This window comes from Zonotrichia leucophrys, chromosome 2, assembly GCF_028769735.1.
Source record: "Zonotrichia leucophrys gambelii isolate GWCS_2022_RI chromosome 2, RI_Zleu_2.0, whole genome shotgun sequence".
NCBI lineage: Eukaryota > Metazoa > Chordata > Aves > Passeriformes > Passerellidae > Zonotrichia > Zonotrichia leucophrys.
This window is the reverse complement of record NC_088171.1, coordinates 49034879-49058047: the sequence shown is the minus strand read 5'-3', so window position 1 is coordinate 49058047 and position 23169 is coordinate 49034879. Positions and strand designations below refer to the sequence as shown.

At 41.6% G+C, this 23169-nt stretch overlaps 1 protein-coding gene across 1 annotated transcript in view; it reads right to left on the bottom strand.

The window, feature by feature from the left end:
- The window catches only part of DCLK3 (doublecortin like kinase 3), a 30185-nt gene extending 11029 nt beyond the window's left edge, over positions 1-19156 (bottom strand). Inside the window, exons 1-2 of the mRNA XM_064704919.1 lie at positions 18983-19156; positions 4191-6052 (exon numbers count right to left, since the gene is read on the bottom strand). Coding sequence (XP_064560989.1) covers positions 4191-6052; positions 18983-19043 — 1923 coding nt within the window. The 5' untranslated portion in view covers positions 19044-19156. The remainder of the gene's footprint in view (positions 1-4190; positions 6053-18982) is intronic.
- Between the last annotated feature and the right edge of the window lie 4013 nt (positions 19157-23169).

The window sequence follows — 23169 nt, the reverse complement described above, 5'->3', positions numbered from 1 at the left end:
TCCCAAACTTCCTACTGTCCGGTCTACCTTTCGATCAGCTGGCATCACCTTGAGCATGCAAATATGCTTCACTGTAGAAAAAAAAGCTTCTCAGCTTCTTTTTAATCATTCCCAAGGCCAGACCACTTCCTCATAGCAGTATTACAGAAATGCACAACATGCTCAAGAGAAATCAAACCTCTGACATCCACGATATGCATTCCATGCAATGGTGAGAACAAAGCAAAAATAGTGCTGCCTGCCTATAGACTTAATTGAGGTAAGAATGACCAGCACACTTCACACACTTTCTATAGACAGCCAACTTAGGCCATACAAATACAGCATCTGGTGGCCTTGGACTAAAGGCAGTCAAGTCAATTGCACACTACTTACTCAAATACAGATGACATGTCATAATACTAGAATATTGCCTGAGGATTTCTAGCTATGCCAGTCATACAACAAGAAGATTATAATATAAGGGCAAATTCATCTTCAAAGAGAAAAAAAAAATCTTTCTCCGTCTTGTTTGATTTCATATTTACCTTGTGAAATTCATCAGTGTGTTTAAGATAATGATTTAAGATATTAATAGTTCTCTGTATGCACACGTATATGGTAGCACAGATTCTTCCTATGGACATCATGAAAGTCAGTTAGCCCATGTGACATTTTGTATATGGGAAACAGAAAGAGCTTAAGAAAAATTACTGCTTACACATTTGAGTTTCAGACATCCCTTGCTGCTAGCTAGAAGAATCTCTATGAAAAATCTTACAGAAAATTCTGGAAGTTATGACAGGTAAGTGGTTAAACAGGAGTTTGACTCACATGCACTCAGGAAACTGGCAGTGCTTTGTATGTATGTAAATAGTGTTAGAAAATAGACAGTCCTTTGTATATATGTAAATAGTGTTGGAAAATGGACAGTCCTTTGTATATATGTAAATAGTGTCTCAAAGTTCAAAGGCAGAAAGGCTATACTTGAAGTTCTCATACATGAAAGCTTGCAAGACAGAAAAAGGTGCAGGGGGGGAAATCTCAAATGCATAAAAAGCTCTAACATTTATGAAGTTGAGTGTTGAAGAATTAGTACATTAGCATGTGAGGGAAATGTACAATGAGATGAGTACAAAATGACAAATACAGCCCTCTCCCTTTCCCCTAAAAAGGGATGACTTTATGTCCTTTACAGCTACAACATGGAAAAACAACACCACATTTTGGGTATTAATTTCTCACTCACAAGTGAAAAAATGCCAGCAGCTGTAGAATTAAACAGTCCCTTACCAAAAACCTTGCCAGAAAATCTTGCTCCATGAGGTAGCATGAAAGAAGTGACTGGCTTCGACCAAACACACCACATTGCCCATCCTTGGCAGCAAAGGTTTCCTTGCTGAACACCTAGTCCTAGATGAGGTGATTCGGCTAGCAGATGGGAGGGAGCCGTAGCAGCTGTCTTCACACCAGCTGTCAAACAGATTTTGTTTTTGTAGCGCAAGTCACCACCCTTCTGCCTCACAGCTACGCTGCGAGGAGCCTGATCAATGTGGGCAGACATGGCAGTGAAAGAGGGAGGGGAAAAAGCAGAAACGATGATGGTGGCCTGGCACAGAAGTTTATAACTAGAGGACAGCTCCATAAGAGAAACTGAAGTGCAATGAAGTAATAGCTACATCAGGTTTCCAACTTTCTCTTGTGCCAATAATTTTACAATTTACTAGACATCAAAGTATATCTCTATCTTTTCTTCTATGGGGACAGAAACTGTTTTCCTTCTTTCCCTAACTGCTTATTTTAATGAAACTTAGGGAATTATTTTTCCCAGATTGCTGCTTTTTTGTCATCTCTTATGACAATTAACCAGTATGTTTAAAAGTCATTAGGAAGAGGGTTAGATTCTCACACAAAGCAGGTTCAGAATAGACATACGCATTTCCTTAGTAAAACAGACCAAGGATCCTTGCTCTTCCACTTTCCATTTTCTTGAAGGGGAAAAACAGTAGATGAAGACTACAAGATCACCTGACCAAAAGAAGACCCAAAGCAGGACAAACAAGTCAACAGCCTAAAAGTACACACTTACATTTTGACCTTTGTGCACAAAGTCTAGGGAGACTAATTCAAATTTAAACATCCTCAGTGTAAAAAGAGGTATCCCACAAACAGGGACATCTCTGCAGGATGCTGGAACTTGAAGCACTTTGCTTCATCTCCTGATACTCCTGCTCCACCAACAGCCAATGAACCCATGAAATTTGCTTCAATGCTGTTTGTTAATGTTCAGCACTGGCTGATGGTAAGATTAGTGGCAGCTCTCTTTCCTACTTTGCTGCCCCAGCCACTCTGAGGAGAGCCAGCACACTAAAAAGACAGAAACCCCAGAATCCTGCTCAAATGGACTGTCTTTACAGGAATTCTTATTAGATAGCAGGTGACTTATCCAATACTATCAAGACCTTATAAACTCATTTGCATGGTTGAATAGATTTGCTTTTCAAAAGTATACTTTGTGTGCATGGTATCTAATACTGGTGTGCACAGAAAATTAATAGCAATGTGAAACTAGAACAGGTAAAATTTTATTTCCAGCAGTGTTTAGGTAACACTGCTCCTGCATGACAAAATACCTACAGTCTGGGAGCTGCTCTGTCCTTGAAAATTGTATTCTGACTTTCAGAAGGGGCAACATGATTATTTCAGAGCTACACAATGCTGCCACTGCCCAGCATTCTCTGTTTTGCAGTTTTGTGAACTAAATGTGAAAACAACCGGAACAGACCTTTATCTTGCCCTTCTTTGCTTATCTACATCACTGTGATGATTATGTATTATAGGGGGAAATGAAGCATCAGATCTCAGGTGTTTCACTGAGCACTAGCTTATTTTCAGCAAATAGGAAAAAGCAGGACCTGGTTCATAATGTAAAATCAGCTTCTGGAAAAAGCAATGCATTTCTGTGTGAAGTTTTGTTCAAACTTTGTGCAAACAAAACACAAAGGCATGGTCTACAAGCCCACTTCTTTCTGGAAAGCAGCCAGTTGCATTCACTGCATTCAGAGTTGCATTCCTTCTTTTATTTACACAGAGATCACACACCAAAGACTTTCATTAAACTAAGCAGGATTCATAGCAGGACCTAATAAAGATGCTATTGCTTAGTTTAAAGGTTTGGGAGCAAACTGTTCCAGCCTAGCCTTGTGCAGCCTCTGCATTATCCTTGAGGCTACACTGCTGCTTTTCTCCAGAAATTCACACTGATCTCTGTGCAAAATTAATTATCTTAAAAGCACTGAAAGGCCCATAGGACTATAATAATCTATTACTTTTTTTGTTTGGCTAACCTTGAACTTCCAAAAAGTTGATAAAATCCAATTTTTTAGAGGCTGGCAAATACTTGCTATTTATCTGTTTATCAGGAAATTTGGAGCCCTAATACAAAAGTGCAACACACACTTAGCAAGGGAGCGTTGTTTCCTGTTACAGTCCACAATGTGAAGTTCTACAATTGTGAAGTGTCAATACTACAAACATTTCTATGCATATTCACGCATGTCAATATCTCTATTGACTTTAGTGCTGGATGCAAAGAATGCAGCCTCAGAAATGTGATGGAAACAAGAATTTTTCTCTTTGGCATGAAGTTACTGTTTGAGCTGACTTTAATTATGTATTCACCAAAACATTTTACTGTCAGATCATTTCAATCAACTGCATAACATTTCTGCTTCTAAGCAAAGAAATCGTCACAAAATAGAAATCATTATATTAGAGGACTAGCACACTAGTCTGCAAGATGTACAAATGCAGTGGACAAAAAGTCAAACCAATAAATAAGATAATTTAGCAATTTTAATAACCTTTAGTCTACAAGGAAGATGCTTTATGATTCATCCTTCGACACCTAAAAGTCAGATGCTAAGTAACAGGTTTGATTTCCAAAAAATACAAATGCTGACTACCCCTGAACATCTGATGATTTTTACTTTAATTCCTTTCTACAACCACTGCTATTTGCAATGCACACCAGATCTATGCAAAGCAAACTGCAATTGTAATTTCACTCCCAAATGGTATCCATTTTTTGATGAAGTCCTGCCACAGCACATTATTTCTGTATGGGATTTGCTTAAAACAATTCAAAGAACGTAATTGGAAGGAAAATAAATTCAATTCCTGCACAAATGCAAATGTTTGACAATACTTACCAAGAGATTCTCTGGTTTGAGGTCCCTGTGGACAATGTTCTTGCTGTGAATATAAACCAGGGCTTCACACAGGTCAGTGATCATGACAGCAGCATCATGCTCTGTGAACTTCACACTTTCTATGATTGCATCAAATAAGTCCCCTCCTGGGACATACTCTAAGATTAAGTAGATCTCAGCTTCTGTCTCATACACCTCAATTAAGCTGACTATATTGGGATGAGAGAGACTCCGAATAATGAGGATTTCGCTTTCCATCATGTCCTCCTTCCCCATCAGCTTGGATTTATCAACAATTTTCATTGCATAGATCTGATTGGAATCACAGTGGCGGCATTCCTTCACCACTGCAAAGTTCCCATCCCCAATAGTTCTGCCAATCTCATAGTGCTTTTCCACATCTGTTCTGCTTTTAATGGCGTGCCTCCGGCTTGTGCTTTCCAATCCCTGAGTTTTGTTGTCCTCCTTACTCACCCTACGCTCCCCTGTCTTATCTCGTCGAGTCACGTCACTCTCTCTACATGTGCCATTCCCCTCTCTTCTGGCAGCTTCCTCTTTAGCCCTTTGTCCCTCTCTGCCCTCTCTATGTGTTTTAGACATTTTCTCAGCATCCCTCATAGTGTCTTTCTTTAGCCAACCCTTATCTTCCTTCACTTCATGAGATAGCTGGAGCCCTTCTACAGCATTCTTCCTGATTTTTACTACTTCCTTCCCATGGTTTTCAGGCTTCTCGACATCCCTTTCTTTCTCAATGTTTCTTTTTTGTTTCTCCAGCCCTTCATTAACAATCCTATGTAGTGGCTTCCACATCCTCCTACTGCCATTATCTTTCCAGCCAACTTCCTCACCCTCCAGACAGGTTTCAGGAGACTTTTGGCTGTTCCTGACTTTTGTATTTCTTTCCACGTGGTACCTCTGACACACGCCTGTGTTCAAGTCTCTGTTCTCAAATGAGGCCTCAGCCTGCCTTTCCCTCCGTAACTTTTCTCTGGCCTGCCTTTCCTGTTCACACTTCTCACACCTCAGCATCTCCTCAGAACTGTCTTCTAAGCCTTCCTCAGAACTCCTCTCATGCTTAAGGTACCTTTCACTTTCCCGTGCTTTCCTAGAAGGCTTCGCTCCATGCTCACCACCCCAGCTCTCTCTAGTCCACTTTTTTTTGGTTCTCATTTTTTCCTCTTGCTTTGTCTTGGTTTGACTTTTTCCTTCAGGTCCAGCTACCAGCTGGGAAGACAAGCCATCACTGCAGTTCTTGGTCATTTCTGTCTCATCAAAGCCACTGTCTACTTTCGAGGCCTTGTCATACAGCCTGCTCTTCAGTTTTTGGGACTGCTCCTCATTCGTCTGAATGGCAGCACTGGCAGCATAAGGATTTTCAGGATAAAGTTCTTGTAATACCACCTCCAGGTCCTTCAACGTGAGGGGCTCCTTCCCCATAGCTATGAACGCATCGCCTTCCCGGAAGAACTCAGAAACGCTTCGGATCTCTCTACCTCTCAGATTGTACAGCTTTCTCACACGGTCGTTCTTCCAGCGAGGAAATCCCAGAGCTTCTGAAATGTCAGCCATCAGCTGCTCAAAGGTCTGCACTGATCTCCTGTTGAGAAGCAAGGTTATCCTCCGGAGCGTGCGCCCCCCAGGTTTCACCACTGTAATTATCCTTGGCTTCACAGGACTGTGCTCTGAATGTATCGTGTGAAAACCATTGTGGGGACTGAAAAATGAGGACCTGTGGCTGCTTTCACCCAAACATGGTTTTTCATAGTTTCCACGACCAACAGGAGGACAAGTTCCATGCAGTTTCCTCTCTTTTACTTTTGAGCCTGTGTTGCGTGGCGAATGGTCCAACAAGCCTTGACGTCCTAAGGCAAACAAAAAGCAGAAATATTTATCATTTTGCATCATCAGACCTCTTGCAGCAAGTTTTCTACATGTCAGTGCATGTGACCTCAGAAAGTAGGGATAGGTAACTTCAAGCTTTATAAAGAACTTTTAGCTACCATTAAGGAGTATCTCCACATAGTTGCAACTCCGACATTGTCAACTTTGTGAGAAAATCTAAATCCATTTTGTGACAGGGGAATGTCATTAAAACATAATAATATTGAACAGAAAAAGATATTTCTTCTAAATCCTCACATCTTTCAGAAATCCTCAAAGACTGGCAGGATTGCATCCAGATTGTTTAGTATTCTCTTATTAACACATCTCCCATAAACTCACTCAATTCCTTTCTGAACCCAATTGCAATTTTGGCCTCTGTAAACCCTGTGGCGACAAGTTGCACAATTACACTGCATGAAGTAAGATAAACTAATTACTTGTGCTTTAAAATTACTACCAGATGGTACTCTGTATGAAACCTTACATTTTTATAAATAATTATCTCCTCTTCATTTTCCCTGGACCTTCTATTGCAAGTTAAATAAATTCTTTTTAAAAAACATTACTTTTGCTATAATTTTTACTGTAATTATAGGTCATCTAACAGCAATGCAATTTAATCTTTTGCCTTAAAGAAAGGCCATCTTATTTTTGCTTGATAATTGGAGTAATGGTTTTCAAAATTTTGGGTTGACTTTTTATTCTAAAAATTATGTGAAGTCACACAAAGTTCTGAGTATTCTCTGGGGACATCGACATTTCATCTTAGAACATCATCCAAGAAAATGGCACCATTTGTTACGCATAATTGCAAAACAGAAGAACTGAAAACATAACATATGGTTATGGACAAACTGAGCCATAACACAATTCCCTGTCTATCAACAATAAGCTCAGAATAAAAATGTCCCCCAAAAGTATTCTGAGCAGTTGCTAGGATTAAAACCTGCTTGCAATGCATTTACTTTCAGCCTCAAGAAATGTACTTTCAGAATGAGATTCCAGAGTGTTTCCACCTCCATTTAATAGCCTTGCTCTTCAGCTGGGAAAAAACATTCAATACATACAAGCTAACAAGACCAGGACAAAAGGAAACAGCCAGAATGTTTAACGAATCATTACAAGGAAATTTCTGTACACCAATGGCTTATCCCCCAGAAAATCAGGTCCATTTTCATAATTACTGTGATTCCAAAGTCACAGTGCAGGGGCCAAATCCTCAAAGGAAAATCTGCACATATCAGCATCTCTCTTGGTGTTAGGCTCATGCCTACTACATTTTGGGTTCCAAGTGCAAAAAGCCATTTTCGGTATTTCACGATACATATTTTTATTTGTCCTTCCCTTCAAGGCATAATAGAGTGAAAAAGAAATACACCTCCTTTCCTAGAAAAACAAACAAAAGGGAAAACTGCACTAGTGCTGCAGCAGAGCATTTACTTGCTCTTCCTCAAAAAATACCCAGTAGGCCAGGGCTTGATTGTGGAAATCACAGGAGGAGACACAGCTATAGAATCCACTCTGCTGTTGCCTCTGCTTGATGCAGGATGATGGACACTTCTTGGTAGTAATACTCTCACCAGCTAAGCACTGTGTGCCCCCCAGCATGTCCCGTAACTCTTGGCTTCATTTTCTTCCCCTGCCAAATGAGATTTTCTTCTCCAAACAAATATTACAAAGAAGCCCAGCTGCCAGCATGCTGATTGAAGACGTAAGCATTATATAAGAGCTACGTGTGACTAATGCTTGGTGGTTGTACAGGTTATTTCTGTCTTCATTCTGCTTTTTAAGGATGATCTCTTGTTATCAAAAGATGACTACGTACGTGTTAGTGATTTCTCAACATTCACGTATTTACATTCCACCCAAAATAAAGCTTGCTGTGAATGGAGAGAAAAAAAAATCAGCTGTAATAACAGTTCTCTGAAATCTAAATTAACTCCACAACATGTTAATTACCAGGAACTGAGGAAGTTCTGAATTTAATCAACATTTCCAGGTTCTTGCGTACCCACTGCCATCAAAGCTTTATCTTGCTTATGGGAGCTGTGAGTGACATTTTTACTGCTCATAATCTTGGTACAACATAAAAACAGTGGTGCACAAATAATGACTTTTCCCAGAGATTATGTTCCTCCCGGTTATGCTGCTATTATCATATCTTTCTATAAACCATTGATTTTAAGTGCTTGGTTGTACTGTTGAATGTTTCAATTACCCAGGCATCAATTATGTTTCCTTTCTTCACTAAATTGGCTAAGCCTTAAGGAGAAGACAAGCTTATTTTTTAATTCTGTAACTAATGGAGTAAGAGCAGTTTTATGTCATTATTAAGAACAATACAGGAATGCTTTGTTCTTTCTAAACTAACTTGATTCCTGGCCAAAAACACTTTGACAAAAGCCACAAGTTGATATATAACAATGTTCCTTATAAGAGTAGAATTGCATATTCTTCTATGATGAGAAAGGAAATAACTGCCTAAATCATTGCATGAAAGAATTTTCTAATATTTTCCAAGAAAAGGAGAAGTGTCAAATTTTGTCAAAGTGGTGGTCACAATGACTATACATTACATACAATTAAAAATTCACTTCAGTTGCCTGTTACAACTATTTCAGTCATAATTTCTGTTATTTTCCAGTTATGCTATATTTAACTGATACACAAGAAGCAAGCCTCAATCTGTCAGGAAAGTGCATATGCTTAGAGCGGTAACAAGCATTTCTAGAAAGCCTTCAAAGGTCACACACATACCCAAATCCTATAGCTACAATTTATATTGCTTCAAAACGTTGTTTCCATATTTATATACAAGTGGGAGAAGGAGGAAGAGGGAGGTGGTATGAAAAACACACTTCAATGAGTTCAAGCACTGGCAAATTATACCTCTGTGAATAAAATGTGCTTTTTCTTTTGCTGTCCTCCTGAGAGCTAACGATTATTAAATATAAATATTCCTTAGAAATGTTACCATAGATCGATGAGTGTGTCTGGCTTTACCTGTATACACATCTATCCATATATTCTAGTGCATTATGGATTATCAGTGGTGCAGCAAGGCCAAGGAGGATGCTGAGGCTGCTGCTGTGGATGGGCAGGGGCAAGGCAGCACAGCTGGTCACCCTAAACTGTGCACATGGGCACAGGAAAGCAAAAAGTAGAACCCATGGAGCAACACAGAGTCCACATGATGAAGACATGATGGTCTTGTAGGGCAAACACTGACACCAACTCTCTAGGGAAGCATGGAGGATGGAACAAACTGGCATTTGGGGGCTCAAACATGTAGCAGAAGCAAGAAATTTAGCACCTATGACCAAAGCACAGATGCTCCCTACAGAGAAAATGTGCCCCCCTACAGGGAGCACAGCTTCTGTGACTCATTTTTAAAATTTACAAATCACTTGTGATCATCACAGTCCATCCCACTGTGGGGATGAGGAGGGTGGGAAAACACCGGGAGAAGTCACAAAAATTCCTCTAGAAGACATTTCCTTGGAGTGTTTGGGATCATATTCTGGACATGGAGTAAAATTAAATGAATTCTGAAGACTTAAGCTCCAAAGAAGTTGTGTATACAGAGCATCAACATCTACACCTTAAGGAATTGCCTGGCTACACCAGGTAAAACAGCAGAGTAACAGGCTTTGCCAGAGGTCACCCACTGCAACTAAAAACGTATTGCTGCCATTTGTCTTTCAAAACTTATCCTTTCCCTTGGCCAGTCCACAAGCTTTTGTTCATTAATTAAAATATGGCCTCTCAGCTTGCATTCTTCTTGGCTCTCCTGCTGGAGATCACAGTTTCAGTAATTAACAGAATGGTTCACCATTCTGCTATAAAGTCACAGGTTGAAGGGGAATTAAATTTTTACAGGGAGTTTTACAACACAAAACAGAAGGCAGCAGTGAAATAGGATCTAGGCACAGCCTTGCTGTGAATAAGATGGTGTTATTTGAGCCCTCCAATTTTTTTAGAAGGCTTCCACTTACAAAAGCAATTATAAAAATGCCCCAAAGCATTGGCAACAACTAAACTTGCACATGACAGAAACCCTGTGTCTGGGAGTTGTTTTGATATACTGGTCCAAATATAGGATAAACAAAACTCTGTTTAAGTGGGCAGAAAAGGACAGCAGTATAAATGCCTGTTTTTTCCTTAAGAAAATTCCTGCTGAGGGCATGAAAAACAAAGACCATAAGGGGAAAAAAAGGGAATGATCTTACTTGGTACAGAAAACATTTGATTCATTTCACAGTACTAACAAGTATCTTCAAGTACTTGAGTATGAAGAATGCCTCTGGTACTGAACTCGGAGCAGCTCACACAGGTTACCAATGTGCATCAGCAGTCAGCTCCAGGATGCAATCCAAGTCCTCTAGAAATGTGCCATCTTGATCTCCTCTCCTTGCTGTAAATTATTTAAAGTTGCAACTTCCAGGGCTAGTGCACACTGTTAGTGCCCAAGACTGAAGCAGTAACATGGCAAGACTTAGTTCACTAGATCAGATGCACAGAAACAAAACACGATCGCAGGCATCCTTTTACAATAAGTAAATTTTACATTATCTACAGCCCCACTGCTGGAAACACTACTGGTGAACTTTTCTCTCAAGATTCGTACTCTCTCTTTCCTCCCCTGCCATGTTTTACATCATTTTAGGGCAGAGATTTTGTTTGAGTCAGGACTGGTGGTTATTTCAGCAATAACACTTAAGGCAGACACACTGCATCAGTTCTGACCACATAAAACCCTGAGTAGAAAAAGTAAGTCAAATTTCACAAGAGCTGGATGAAGACAGTGTCAAATGTCTTGTTACTGTTGCTGTTAGTTGGACAGTTGCTGCTAGTTCTAGCCTGAGCAAGCTCCAAATGCTCACTCAGCTCAGAGGTTTGGAATTGAAAATGGAAAAGGGAACCTAGTGAAGAACTGGACTGTGAGGATAAGAGGAAAGAGGAATTGTGACTGCAGAGAAGGAAGCCAATAGTGCTATAGTCAGGTAGTGTCTGATACTGTAGTTCCTACAAACTTTTACACCTGCTGATAGCAATTCCCCTGGCCTTTACTGACACAGTTGAAGCAGATGGAGATTGTAATAGGGATACAGTAAAACATGAAAATAAGAGTGGATCAAGAAGTCAGGTAGAATGCCAAACTTAGACAAAGAGATGGGATTGGAAGTCAGCAACAGAACTATCCTCTAATGGTCTACTCCTCTGCAATTCTCAATAAAGAACATCTACCTGCTTTTGCTGTCACTTGCACTATTAGCTTATATCAATACATATTTTTTTAAATATCATGAAGAACTACATACACACAAAGAGGGGAATACATTCAGAGAACATTAGCAAGGTCCTCAGTGAGACAGGAGAAAATTAAGAGTTATCACTCACATCCTGCATTGCATCAAAAGCAGCGGGGCCAGCAAGTGAAGGAAGGTAGTTTTCCCCTGCTCTTCCATTCTCATGACACCTGGAGAGCAGCACCCAGCTCTGGGGCCCTTGACACATGAAGGATGTGGACATGCTGGAGCAACTCCAGTGGAGGGCATGATCATGTCCAAAGGGCTGGAGCACCCCTCCTGTAGAGACAGAGTGGGGGATGCTCAGTCTGGAGAAGGCAGCAGCTCTGGGGATACCTTAGAATGGCCTTTTAGTACTTAAAAGGACCTAGGAGAGAGCTGTAGAAAGATTTTTACAAGGGCGTGGAGTGATAGGATGAGGGGGAGTGGCCTTAAACTGAAAGAGGAGAGACTTAGATTAGATAGGATGAAGAAATTTTCACTGTGAGGGTGGTGATACAGGTTATCAGAGAAGCTTTGGGTGCCCCATCACTGGAAGTGTTCAAGATGGGACTCTGAGCAAGCTGGGGGCAGTAAAAGGTGGCCCTGCCTGTAGCAGAGGGCTTGGAACTTAGATGATCTCTGCACGACATCCAACTCAAATAATTTCTTTTGTGAATTCACTTCCTCCTTGCATACAAGACAGTTTAGATATACACACGGTTTTTCTTGTGTCCATTCCAGGACCCTCTTTTTCAGGTAAACTGGATTAAGGACTGTGTTGTAGAGAAATTTATGTAACTAGAAGAGCTGAGAAGTGTGTGAAAAAAATAGAGGAAGATCAGTTTCCCTGCTTAAAGCACTGCAGCCCTGAAGAACTGGATTCTGTCTCAACCAATTCCATTGAGTTTCAAAGCAATTGACCTAATCTATACTTTCCAGAGAGGATCAGAGTCTGGTAGCCAAAACAACATTCTGAGACCTGGTCCACAAACATGCTCAGTGTTCACAGCTGCAAGGGCATACACTGGAAGAGTACTTCAGACCACAAGATAATGTAACACAACATACAGATAACGTTAAATCATCCCAAAATTCAGGACCTGGGCATCTCAAGTTGCTTTCTTGCCCATATTAAAGAACTTTTGACTTTGTTTTCTGCACCTTGGCTGCCACTGAATGCAGTACAAACCTTCCCTTTGGAGGTATCACAGACAGGCTAATTCATATTTGTTGCTGTAGAAATAACCATGACAAAAAAGCCCAGAAGCAAATAAGCCTGTATTAACAGCAGGGCTGAAAAACCACACAGCAGGAGGCATGAAGAGCCAGGGTAAACAGTAGAGTAGAGGCTCATTAGGAAAGCTTTGTCCATCACATACACTGATGGAGACTGAGTCCCTGGGGATAAAAAAAAGCAGCACCTGATAATGCAATAATGCATATATCTTAATGCATAGGAACATGGGTTGGGGGAACAGCAGTTCTAATCAATAGTCATAAAAGCTTGACTTTGTAACCTGAATAATACTAGATTTTAACTACCCGGCCTCATAGAAATAGACTTTTTAATACATTGAAGAAATACATCAAATAAGCTTTACATGCTCAGAATACATTTGATGGTAAGGCAGTTATAAACTATACTAGGCAATAAAATATTATTGTAAAGCATATGGTATTATAAACATGGTTTACAAAACAAAATAAAAGATGCACACTCTTTTTATAAACCAAAGTGTATTTTATTCAATTATGTTAACTGAATTTGAAAACAAAAACAAAACAAATCACAAAAAAAAAACCAAACTCATCGTGGTATTTGCATTCATTCTTATCTGCATTAGCTACTGCAGCAGAAGGAAAACAAAATCATGTTCAATATCATTTATCAGCTGGATTCTTTCAAAAACAATTTTAATACTATAGCAATGAAAAAAAAGGGGGGGAGGGGAGAGGGATCAGTTTAATTTCTCTAACATCTCTTCTGCTACCCTAATGGGCATTTCCAGTCATACTCATGCCAGCACTTCCATGTCTGATATGCACCAGCGTAGGGGAGATCAATCACTGACCCAGTCTAACCCAATTTGTAGAAAATGAAAATCACTCAGCAGTTCAGACAGTGTTCTAAGTTCACTGAAGAAAAACTAATTTGGGCTCACATACAAAAAGAAAAAAAATCAGAATAATATCTCCATCTCATAAATATACAGTCTTAGCCCTAAAAGATCATATAAAATTAGCATGATGGGATTCCAACTTCTTTATCTTTCACAATTTCACATCAAGCATGCTTAAATTCGCATGCAATATTATTTTTCCTTTAACTGTCAGCCCTGCAAACTCAGCTATGTGTCAAGTTGGGTTCCTTCTGTCCCACACGTCACCAACAGAACTAAAGTTTCTCCCGGCCAAATGTGTCTGCTCCCATTAGGTGAGTTTCCAAAGTGTCAGCTGCAAGGAAAGAAAATGTTCTTAGTGGCTACACCTGGACTGCAGGACCATGGGAGACACGCACCTCTGGCCTCATGAGGGCAAACAAGAAGACTTCAAAACTTTGCATTGTACGCCTTATCCTCGGCACATTTGCTTTTTATTTTAAGAAGAAACATACATTGTGTTATGCAAACTGCAAACCAGAGATCCCTAAATCCTTCAGTCCCATAAGTGTCCATTCTCATTCTTCCCCAGTCTCCCACACTAGAAAGAAAGAAGTGAGTCTACTGTCTTCCTCCGGGCCCTTTATCTCACTCCCTTTTTGGGACACAGGCCTCAGAGTTAATGGGACACCCTAGAAGACAAAGAGCACCAGAGCAGCTAAAATCAGACATTGCAGCAAAGAAGTTCCTAGGATGAGAAGCACTGTCTAGAATGACAGTCAGATGGAAAAACTTTGCAGCTGGCTGGACTTCGGCAGAGGAGGGAGCCTGAGGGATGCCCACATTGGAAAACCCTCCCTCGTGGCTAAGGGAGCTCTGGACTTTTCCATTCTGAGGACGGATGTGCCTCTGTGACACCCTCAGCCCCAGTGTGAGTGTCTTCCCACAGCCAAACACTTGTGGGAGGCTCAGCATGCCACCGCATGTGACCATATTTACTGTATGAGAATCACGATGGAGAAGTGACATTTAGCAACCACCTTTCCTTATTTCTCCTCAAAGATAAACTTAGAGTTTGCTTTGCCTTATTCCCCCCACCCCCTTCTCCCTCACTAAATGTTCAGAGCCCCTTTGGAGTCTGTGCTGGTGTTCTCCTGTCCAGCTCCTCCAAGAAGGGAGCAGCAGGGCCTGGACTGCTGCAGATTGCTCTCTGTGTTACACTTCCTCTTCCAACCTTGCAACAGTGCTTGGGCAAAAATTATCTTCCCAGGTGCTTATCTTCTTCCCCTGCAGGCCCACAACCACCCCACTGTACCACTGCAGGTTTTCTAAATCAAGCCATTTGTAATTAAAAAATAAAATATTTACAGCAAACACAGATGGTTCCTGCCATGTGTTAGTGTTAAACTGAGCTGAATCACACCCAGAGCAGCAGATGAAGGTAAAGATTTCATGGAGACTGGTAATGACTCACAAGTGCCATCATACTTACTTTTTTTTGGAGCAGAACCCCACTTCCATTATCTTCCTTCTGACATTTTAAGGGTAGCAAATTAAGAAGCAAGCATAAAGAGAAGTCTTGTAGAGAAGTATACAGATGCATAATCGGTAAAGAACTATGTGAAATGTAAGACTGCACGTGAAATGAATCAGTGCCTTTGGAGGTGTGAGGCTTGGTTTAAGCTGCATAAAACCAAAAAAAGAATATTATGAAACTGCTCATTTATTTAATTTCTTTCAAAGATGACAGGCTGTGTATTTTATTGGGAACAGGCATGGCTGCTTCCTGCAGTTTTCCTGCTTTAGGGTCTGCCCCAGTAACCAGGGAAGTCACTTCTGCAGTCCAGGACTTTCCATCAAGGATCTTTCAGGAGAGGAGTAGAACTGACAGAGGGAAACAAAAACATCTTACACAACTGTGGCATTTGCCAGAATCCATCTGGCAAAGCCCTCCATGTGCTTCTCAGGGCTCACTGTACAGGGAGCTCTTGACTGTTGATGCTCTTGACTCCTGAAGTACCATATATTTCAAATTAATTATTCATGTTTCATTACAAAGTAAGCTTTCAGCTGCTTTTTAGTCCTGTTAGCCAACAAAGCCTCAGTCAAAGGAGCAGGATTCTGTTTCTTCTTGTGGGAGACATTATTTGCATTGCTTCCTAAATCTCAACTTGATGACTAATCTGTTGCAACTGAGCAAACCCAGTGAAAATAAAAGAGCCTGCAGAGGTGTCACTGGGAGTTTAATTAAGCTTCCAGATCCTTTACTACCAATAACCTCGTTGCATAACTAAAGGAAAGACCCGCCAGAGTCTGATTCTCCATCTGGTTTGCAAAAGGGGAAATCACACAGAACTTTTCTTTGTAAATATAGCACATTTAAGAGATGTTAACTCACATACAAAAGCAGAATTCCCAAACCCCATTATTACAGAACTACTTTTTCAGAAGAGATTCATATATTGAAGTCAACATTGCAAAACAAATTGTTTCACAGGACTTCTAAAGGAAGATGGGTTTCTCAGGGAAAACTGTAAGCCAGCACTAATTAGACTCAAAAGCCTGATGACAAGCAGATCATGATTTTCACACCACCAGACATTTCCCAGCATTTCCATTAACTACATTATTTGGAGTGATGAGAAAACTAAAACCTGGAGAATACGTGCAGGCTAGCACTATTGATGGAGTGGGAGATGGTGTTTTCAGAATGTCTGCTGAGAGCTTCCTCCACGAACATGTGGCATTATTGTTTTGCATTCTTACAATAATTAGACTGTGTAAACAATGCTAGCAACAGAGGGAAGATGGTAAACACGCCTGACTTTCACTTGCACTGAAAGTCAACTACTGCTAGGTAAGGGGGACAATGTGCAAGCATTACCAAAACTCCAAATTTACATCAGAATCAATCAAGGCAGTAACTCCCACTCTTTCCTCATTGTTTCCAGAATCTAGTAAACACTCCAAAAGGACAGAGCCCATATCCAGAAATTGAGAAAAACATGGAAAACAATATACTGTTATAAAGAGAAATGTCACATTCACCTCTTCAACTACCATATTTTCAGCTCTGATCCAAGTTGCATTGAAGCTAATTAAAAGTTTCACATTAGCTTCAGTGAGATCTGAGGCAGCTAAAATCACCATACTGTTCTGATTCTAATTATATTTACAAGAAAGATTCTAATTTTATTTACAAGAAAATCTATGTAACTAATTCCAAATGTTAAATGTCAAGGAATCATAAACTTAAAGGAAATGAGAAAATCAGTGACAGAAACCAATTCAATTCGCCCTAGGGCTGTTGGAAGAGAAGGAAGGACCATGAACTTCCTTTTTTTTTTAACAAAACTATAGATGTTTCTGCAGAAAACAAACCAAGCTAGGTAATCCTGAAAATGGGGAAATGAATCCCACACAACTTCCCTTAGTCACCACGCGCTGTAAGTCCAGCTGGTGCCAAAATCGTGACGCTTTGCGGAACATGACCAGAAAAAGCAGCAGTGAAAACAGATACAAAGCTTGTAGTGACACTACCAGATACAGATACATTCAAAAGTCAGCCTAGCATGCCCAAGGGAATTAACCTGAGTATTAAAAAAACCCAATCTAGACAAAGTAACTTAAACACCACTCAAATTCAGAGGTTTGAACAGCTGCCACTAACTTGAATTAAACCAACTTATCTTTGCTGACAGTTTAAGTCCAATTAGCCAATTCAGGATAATAAGTCACAGATGGAGATTTATCAGAAACTAACTCTCAGCTGATGTGCCTGAACATCCTACAAAAATTTTCATGGAAAAGGTCATGCTATTTCAGAAGATCCACACCCATTATGCTGCAAGAAAGGGACTAACTCAGCAGGATCACTTTTATCTGGAGAGCTGAAGGGTGGCTTCCTGAGATACAAAATTCAGTTACCTCTTGAGAAGAGCATGAGTTTGCTATAATAACTGCACTTCTACTACATAAAGCAGCTGTAATATGTTTTGTAAGATTCATCTCACTTGCTGACTGTTTTGGGAGTCTGCTGAGTTCTCAGCATTTCAAAGTGTCAAAACTGCATTCAGATCATAGGAAAAAAACACAAGGAGCATCAACAGAAAAAAAGAGGGGCTAGAAGAAAAGGAAACAAGAAGGTGGAAGACAAACTTGTACATATGCATGTTTTCATGTCTCTATATAAAATTAATATCAAAAGCATACATAACAAATTATCAGGTTCAAGGAGAAACTCTCAGTTTATACCCTCACACAGGATGGGTTTCAATCTTAATGCTCAGAGGAAGGAGGTAAAAACTTTTTACACTATTGCAAGGCATTGGGATTTTTTTGTTGGTTTTGGGTTTGTCCTTTTTTAAAAAAGGAAACCTTTTAGTACTCAGTGCAGCAAAAGTTTCAGTTTATGGGGCTGTTCTCAAATACTGTGTCTCACAACCTGAAAACTGCTCCATTAGCTCAAACCAGTGGCCCGTCCTGTCCTGCTGACACTGCATACTCAATGTACCCTGAGGAAGGCAGAAAATAATGCTGCACAGGGAAAAGTTATGGAGTAGTTCTCCTATAAATACCTGCTCCGTTATTAAACAGAGGCAAACACAACTGATATAACTACAGAAGCCAGGGGACGCAAGGGCACAGCCAGCATTCTCCCCGATAGAGGTCTGGCTACCACATATCACAGAGCATCTCCATCTGACACAAGAGCCCTCCCCACTCTGGGCCCCTGCCTGTAACCCGTGCACCTCCGGCCGTGGTGATTTCCCAGCTGCGGGAAGACTGATCAGACTCAGGCGTGTTTTAACACACATATGTGCAATGGTTTAAAACCCTTAGCCTGCATTCTGTTCACTTTCCTTTGCAGAGCATCCGTGTGCGCTGAGCAGCCCACAAGCATTCACTCCCAGTGAAGTACTCTCATATCAAGAGCGCAAGTTACTTCAGATCCTCAATTTTCACGGCAGCACAGACGACACCGTGCCTGCCTTTCCGAGCGGCGAACGCTGAGTTCGCACTCAGCCTCCAAAGCCTGCCCCGGTACCGGCGGGCTGCCGCGGTGGCTTCCAAAGGAACCCGCTTCCTTCCCAGCCAGCCCACTCCGCTAGTCTGCCCTACAACACAAAGCTGTGGGGGCGAAGGGGCTCTTCTTGAATCCAAAATACAGCAGTTAAAGGAGCATGGTGAAATAACCACCCCAACTCCGGACCTTCGGGGATCTCTCTCCCCCTCCAAAGCCCTCGGGCCGAGAGGCATCCTACCTTCCTCCGTCAGTCTCCAGCCCTATTTTCCAGCCCAAACGCCCGCGAAAGCTTCCCCCGCTCCCCACAAGGAGCCTGGGCAGGAACTTTGGCTGCCGCCCCGCGTCCCCCTCAGCCGGGGCGCCGCACCGCCAGCTGGCCCCCTCCTCCCGGAACCTGTTCGAGCAGGGTCCTGCTGGGGCGGCTGCCCGCGGGGAAGGGGCCGAGGGAAGGGGCTGAGGGAAGGGGAAGGGGCCGAGGGCAGGGGCACTCACCCTGGCAGTGGCAGCAGGCGCCCGCCGCGGGGTGGAGCGGGGGCGGCGCGGCGGCCGGCATGGCGCGGGGGCTCGCCTCGACTCCGGCCAGGGGCTGCCCGCCCAGCTCCGCACGCTCCCTCCGCGCCGCCTCCCGCCTGCGAGGGCAGTCGGGGAGCGGGAGAGAGGCAGGGAAGGAAGGAGGGGACCCGGCGGAGAGGCGGTGCCGCACACCGGCGGTCACACCCCCGCAGCCCTTCCCGGGCTGCCCCGCCGGCGGCACCGCCCCGCCGCCTCAGCGCCCGCCCGCCCCCGCCCCGCTGCTCGCCCGCCTCCCGCCGTTCCCCAGCGCCCGGCTCGGCCCCAGCCGCCGGGATGTCCTCGTTTGCCCCCCAGCCGGGTGCCCGCCCGCCGGGCACGGGTGTTTATTGCGTGCCCGGGGGCTCCCTGCGTTCCCGCGGATGTCCCCAGGCGGCGGGATGCGGGGCATTGCTCCCAGCCCGCTCGTGAGTGAAAACGCTTTTATTGTCGCCCTGTAGATGCCAAGTAGACTTGGTAAATCATTCACAGAATCACAGAAGATGCTGAGTTGGATGAGATCCTTCCTCAAGTATCATCGGGTCCAACTCCTGGCTCTGCGCATCAACATCCCCGAGAGTCACACCATGTGCCCGAGAGCACTGCCCAAATGCCCTTGAGCTCTGTCAGGCTGGTGCTGTGACCACTTCCCTGAGGAGCCTGTTCAGTGCCCAACCACCCTCTGGGCAAGAACCTTTTCCTGGTACCCAACCTAAACCTCCCCTGACACAACCTCAATTTCACTTGGATTAAAAAAGACAAGCTCTAAGCAATGTAAATAAAGTGCACGCTGGATGCATGAACAACTGGTTGCCCAACATCTATATAAAATACGAGAAGGAGTTTATTTCATCCAGACTGCCCATGGGATGCTGGCTACATGGCCAGCACACCTAAAAAGATATGCAAGTGAAGTGATGAGCCACTAAGCTTATTTAAGGGTTGTATAAATAGAGATTGGTTCCCCATGCCATGCTACAAAAGGAGATGCAACTTAATAACAGCACATACATACTTTCATAGGGGAAAACACCACAAACCTTCAAGGCCCTTCAAATTTGTAGTTGAAATGAACAAGAAAGTCAATGTCTGGAAGTTGAAGTGGGTAAATTCAAATAAGAAATGTTTTCGATGGGAGTGAATAATCACTGGCACAAATTTGGAGGGAAGCTGTATTCTATTCTTTGGAAACCTCCTAATAACATAAGATGTTTCTGTGGAAAACAATATGTAAATATTGTATGAATAACTGGTAAATAGAGTATCCAAACAAAGAAGTTGGACTTACATGCAAAATTTAGTGGCCCAAGATATCCAGTAGGTCAGACTAAAAGATGTAGTGTTATGTCATTCTGGCCTCAAACTGAACAGAACGAAGCAAAACATGCTAAATATTATCTTATACTTTTATTTTTGTCACTTACTGAAAGTATTGTTAAGCTGCCCTCTTTAATAGCTTGTCTTCTATGATTTTACTTCCAGGCTATTTCATCATTTTGGGAGCAACAGAGTCTAACACAACCACCTTTGTAAAAGTAGATCTTGAACAATATCTTCCCTGAAATGTGTTTCAGTGCACTTATAAAGAAATGGGTATAAAGCTGAAATATTTTTACTCACTCTTTGACATGGAGAATTAGTATTTGGCTAGACTATGTAGTAAGTGAAACTATGTAAAATAAAAGCACAGACAAAAGCTGTCTTATAAACAAGTCAAAACTCAGTTTGTCAAAACCCTGCAACACATTATAATACCAGAAAGTTGGCATAACTTCAGTATCTTTTGAAATCTTCATATTTGTTTAAAATCTCAGAAACTTTCAAATCCCATACTTATTTTCTTATTTTTGCCTTCCTCCCTTATCTAGAGTTCATTGCTTGCTACAGTCCTGCAATCATCATTATCTTCTTAGTTTTGAACAAAAGATCTTGAGGATTAGAGCTGCCTGGAGGAGCATAACTAAGGTGTTGCTTTTCAGTCATTTTCACACGTGCAGTTTGTGTTGTGTCACAACACAAACCTCTTCTGACACCTCTTCTGACACACCCCATGCCCATGTGAAATCCTGGCTGCAGTAAAGGCAATGCAGGTGTCTTCTGCTATTCCCCATTTTTCACCCAGTCCTTCAAGGAGTGCTACAGCTGATTTCTGCAGTTGTTGGCATCTCAGTTATTAACCCTGTCTTAAGAAATCAGGGACTGTTTCAGTTCCTCTCTCTGGGACTCCTCCACCAGGTCATTCCACTTTTCTGTGTGTGACCTTTTTAATGTGAAATGTCAATAACAACATCGGTTAAAGGGATTTGCTGTTGTTGGATGCAAAATCCTTAGAACAGCTAAGTATCACTCTGCAGTTGGCTTCCAAAACAAGAATGCAACATGACCCAAAAATAAACACTAGGTCAGTGGCACCCTCATTTCTTATACTAAAATGAAAAACAGATGAGGAGTGAATACAGAGTTCTGAAGACACCTCATTTCTATTTAGCTCTGGAAAATTGTCATCTCTGCCTTCATCAGAGTTCTGTGAAGGGGTTTTTCCTTTAATCCACTTTTTAACCAGCCAGTGACCTCAACCACTCCATTCCTCTGTTAAACTATCTGCTGCTTCCTTTCCATTTCTTAATAAGTGTAATCAAGAACCACAAGATTTCCTTCTCAATGATACCTTTTTAACCTGTAAGAAAGCTGAATTTCACAGATGAATCAGCAGGAAATTGCCAAATACATGTCTCTGTGTTTTGCTCACCAGCTCATACATAGTATTTAGAGATGGCTATGACTGACAGCAGATGTGGTGGTACACCCTTGGAAATGCGATATTCAGCCTCTTTTAGTAAGAAATCCTGCTTTCTTTTGGCCTTGTCCTAAAATCAGCAATTTTCTTCAGCCTTAGAAACCACCTCTTCGTCTCCCTTTTCTCCTCCCTTGAGACTCAGGATTCTGCTGGCACCTGTTCTGTTTCAAGGGCTGTGCTTAAATTAAAGGAGATATGTAAAACAAAATTTCCACCTGACCTTCTTGAGGAATTATTCTCTCTAGGTGATCATGCTCGGAAATTGCATTTTGTTTGCTCCTTGTTGTATTCTTATAAATAAATCACCAAAAATAAGTCCACTTTTTTTCACGGTGGACCTATTAACCACATAGGATCATCTGGTTATATCCCAGATTGGATCATCTCTTCTGCTATCACAATACATTGCTTTGAAAGTGATAAACCACCTATACACACCTATACCAAGTGAGAAAGAAGTTGCAAGAGCTACTATATATATTTATTTGCCTCTGTTTTGCATAATTTAAAAGATATTACAATTGTTTTGTGACAAGAAAAACATCAGCTACTTTAAACTTAATCAGTTTATTCACAAAGTCTGATGAGAGCTGTCTTCCAAATGTCCAGAAATCTAATCTAGGATATTGAATAAATTGGCATAGAAATATCAGTTTCATAATGTGGTTTCAAAACCAAAAATGTTAGTCTATCATTTTTATGTGAAAGTCATTCATACACAGTGGTTTTCCAACTTGCTAATAGTCCCTGAGGTGGCAAATTAGGCTTGAAGTCTCGGAGCCCAATGCTATAACGTAATTTTGCTTTAGTTTAGAAAGAAAAGTGTGTGTATTGTTTTCAAACAAATATGAATATCCCATGGCACTGGGATATTCCACACCCAGGAGCCAATGGTTGCTTGGGGCACATTAAACTTTGTCACATCATGTGGTGTAAGGCAGCTTCCACTGACACAGAGGCTGAAATACAGAGGCTGAAATGCTGTGACAGGCAACCTGACACTGCTGCTTCTGGCAGAACTATCAGGGGTTATTTCATATTTGCCAAAAATACCTATATTGTAAATAAGACAGCAGTTAATATAGCTCCTTAAAAAAAATTGAAACCCAGCGCATTTAATATAAGAACGAAAGACAAAAAAAAAACCCTGACCTTTACAGAGGACTAAAAATAATACTGAGTTCTCTCTAAACCATATTTCTATCTCATCTTCTATGGCTTGAGTATATGAAATACAAGGGGCAAAAGATGAAGGAATTAATCTAAATTAAGGTGATGGTAGCTAACAGTCTGCTGCTGTTAGAGATGCATAAGCTAATATTTCAGACCTCTT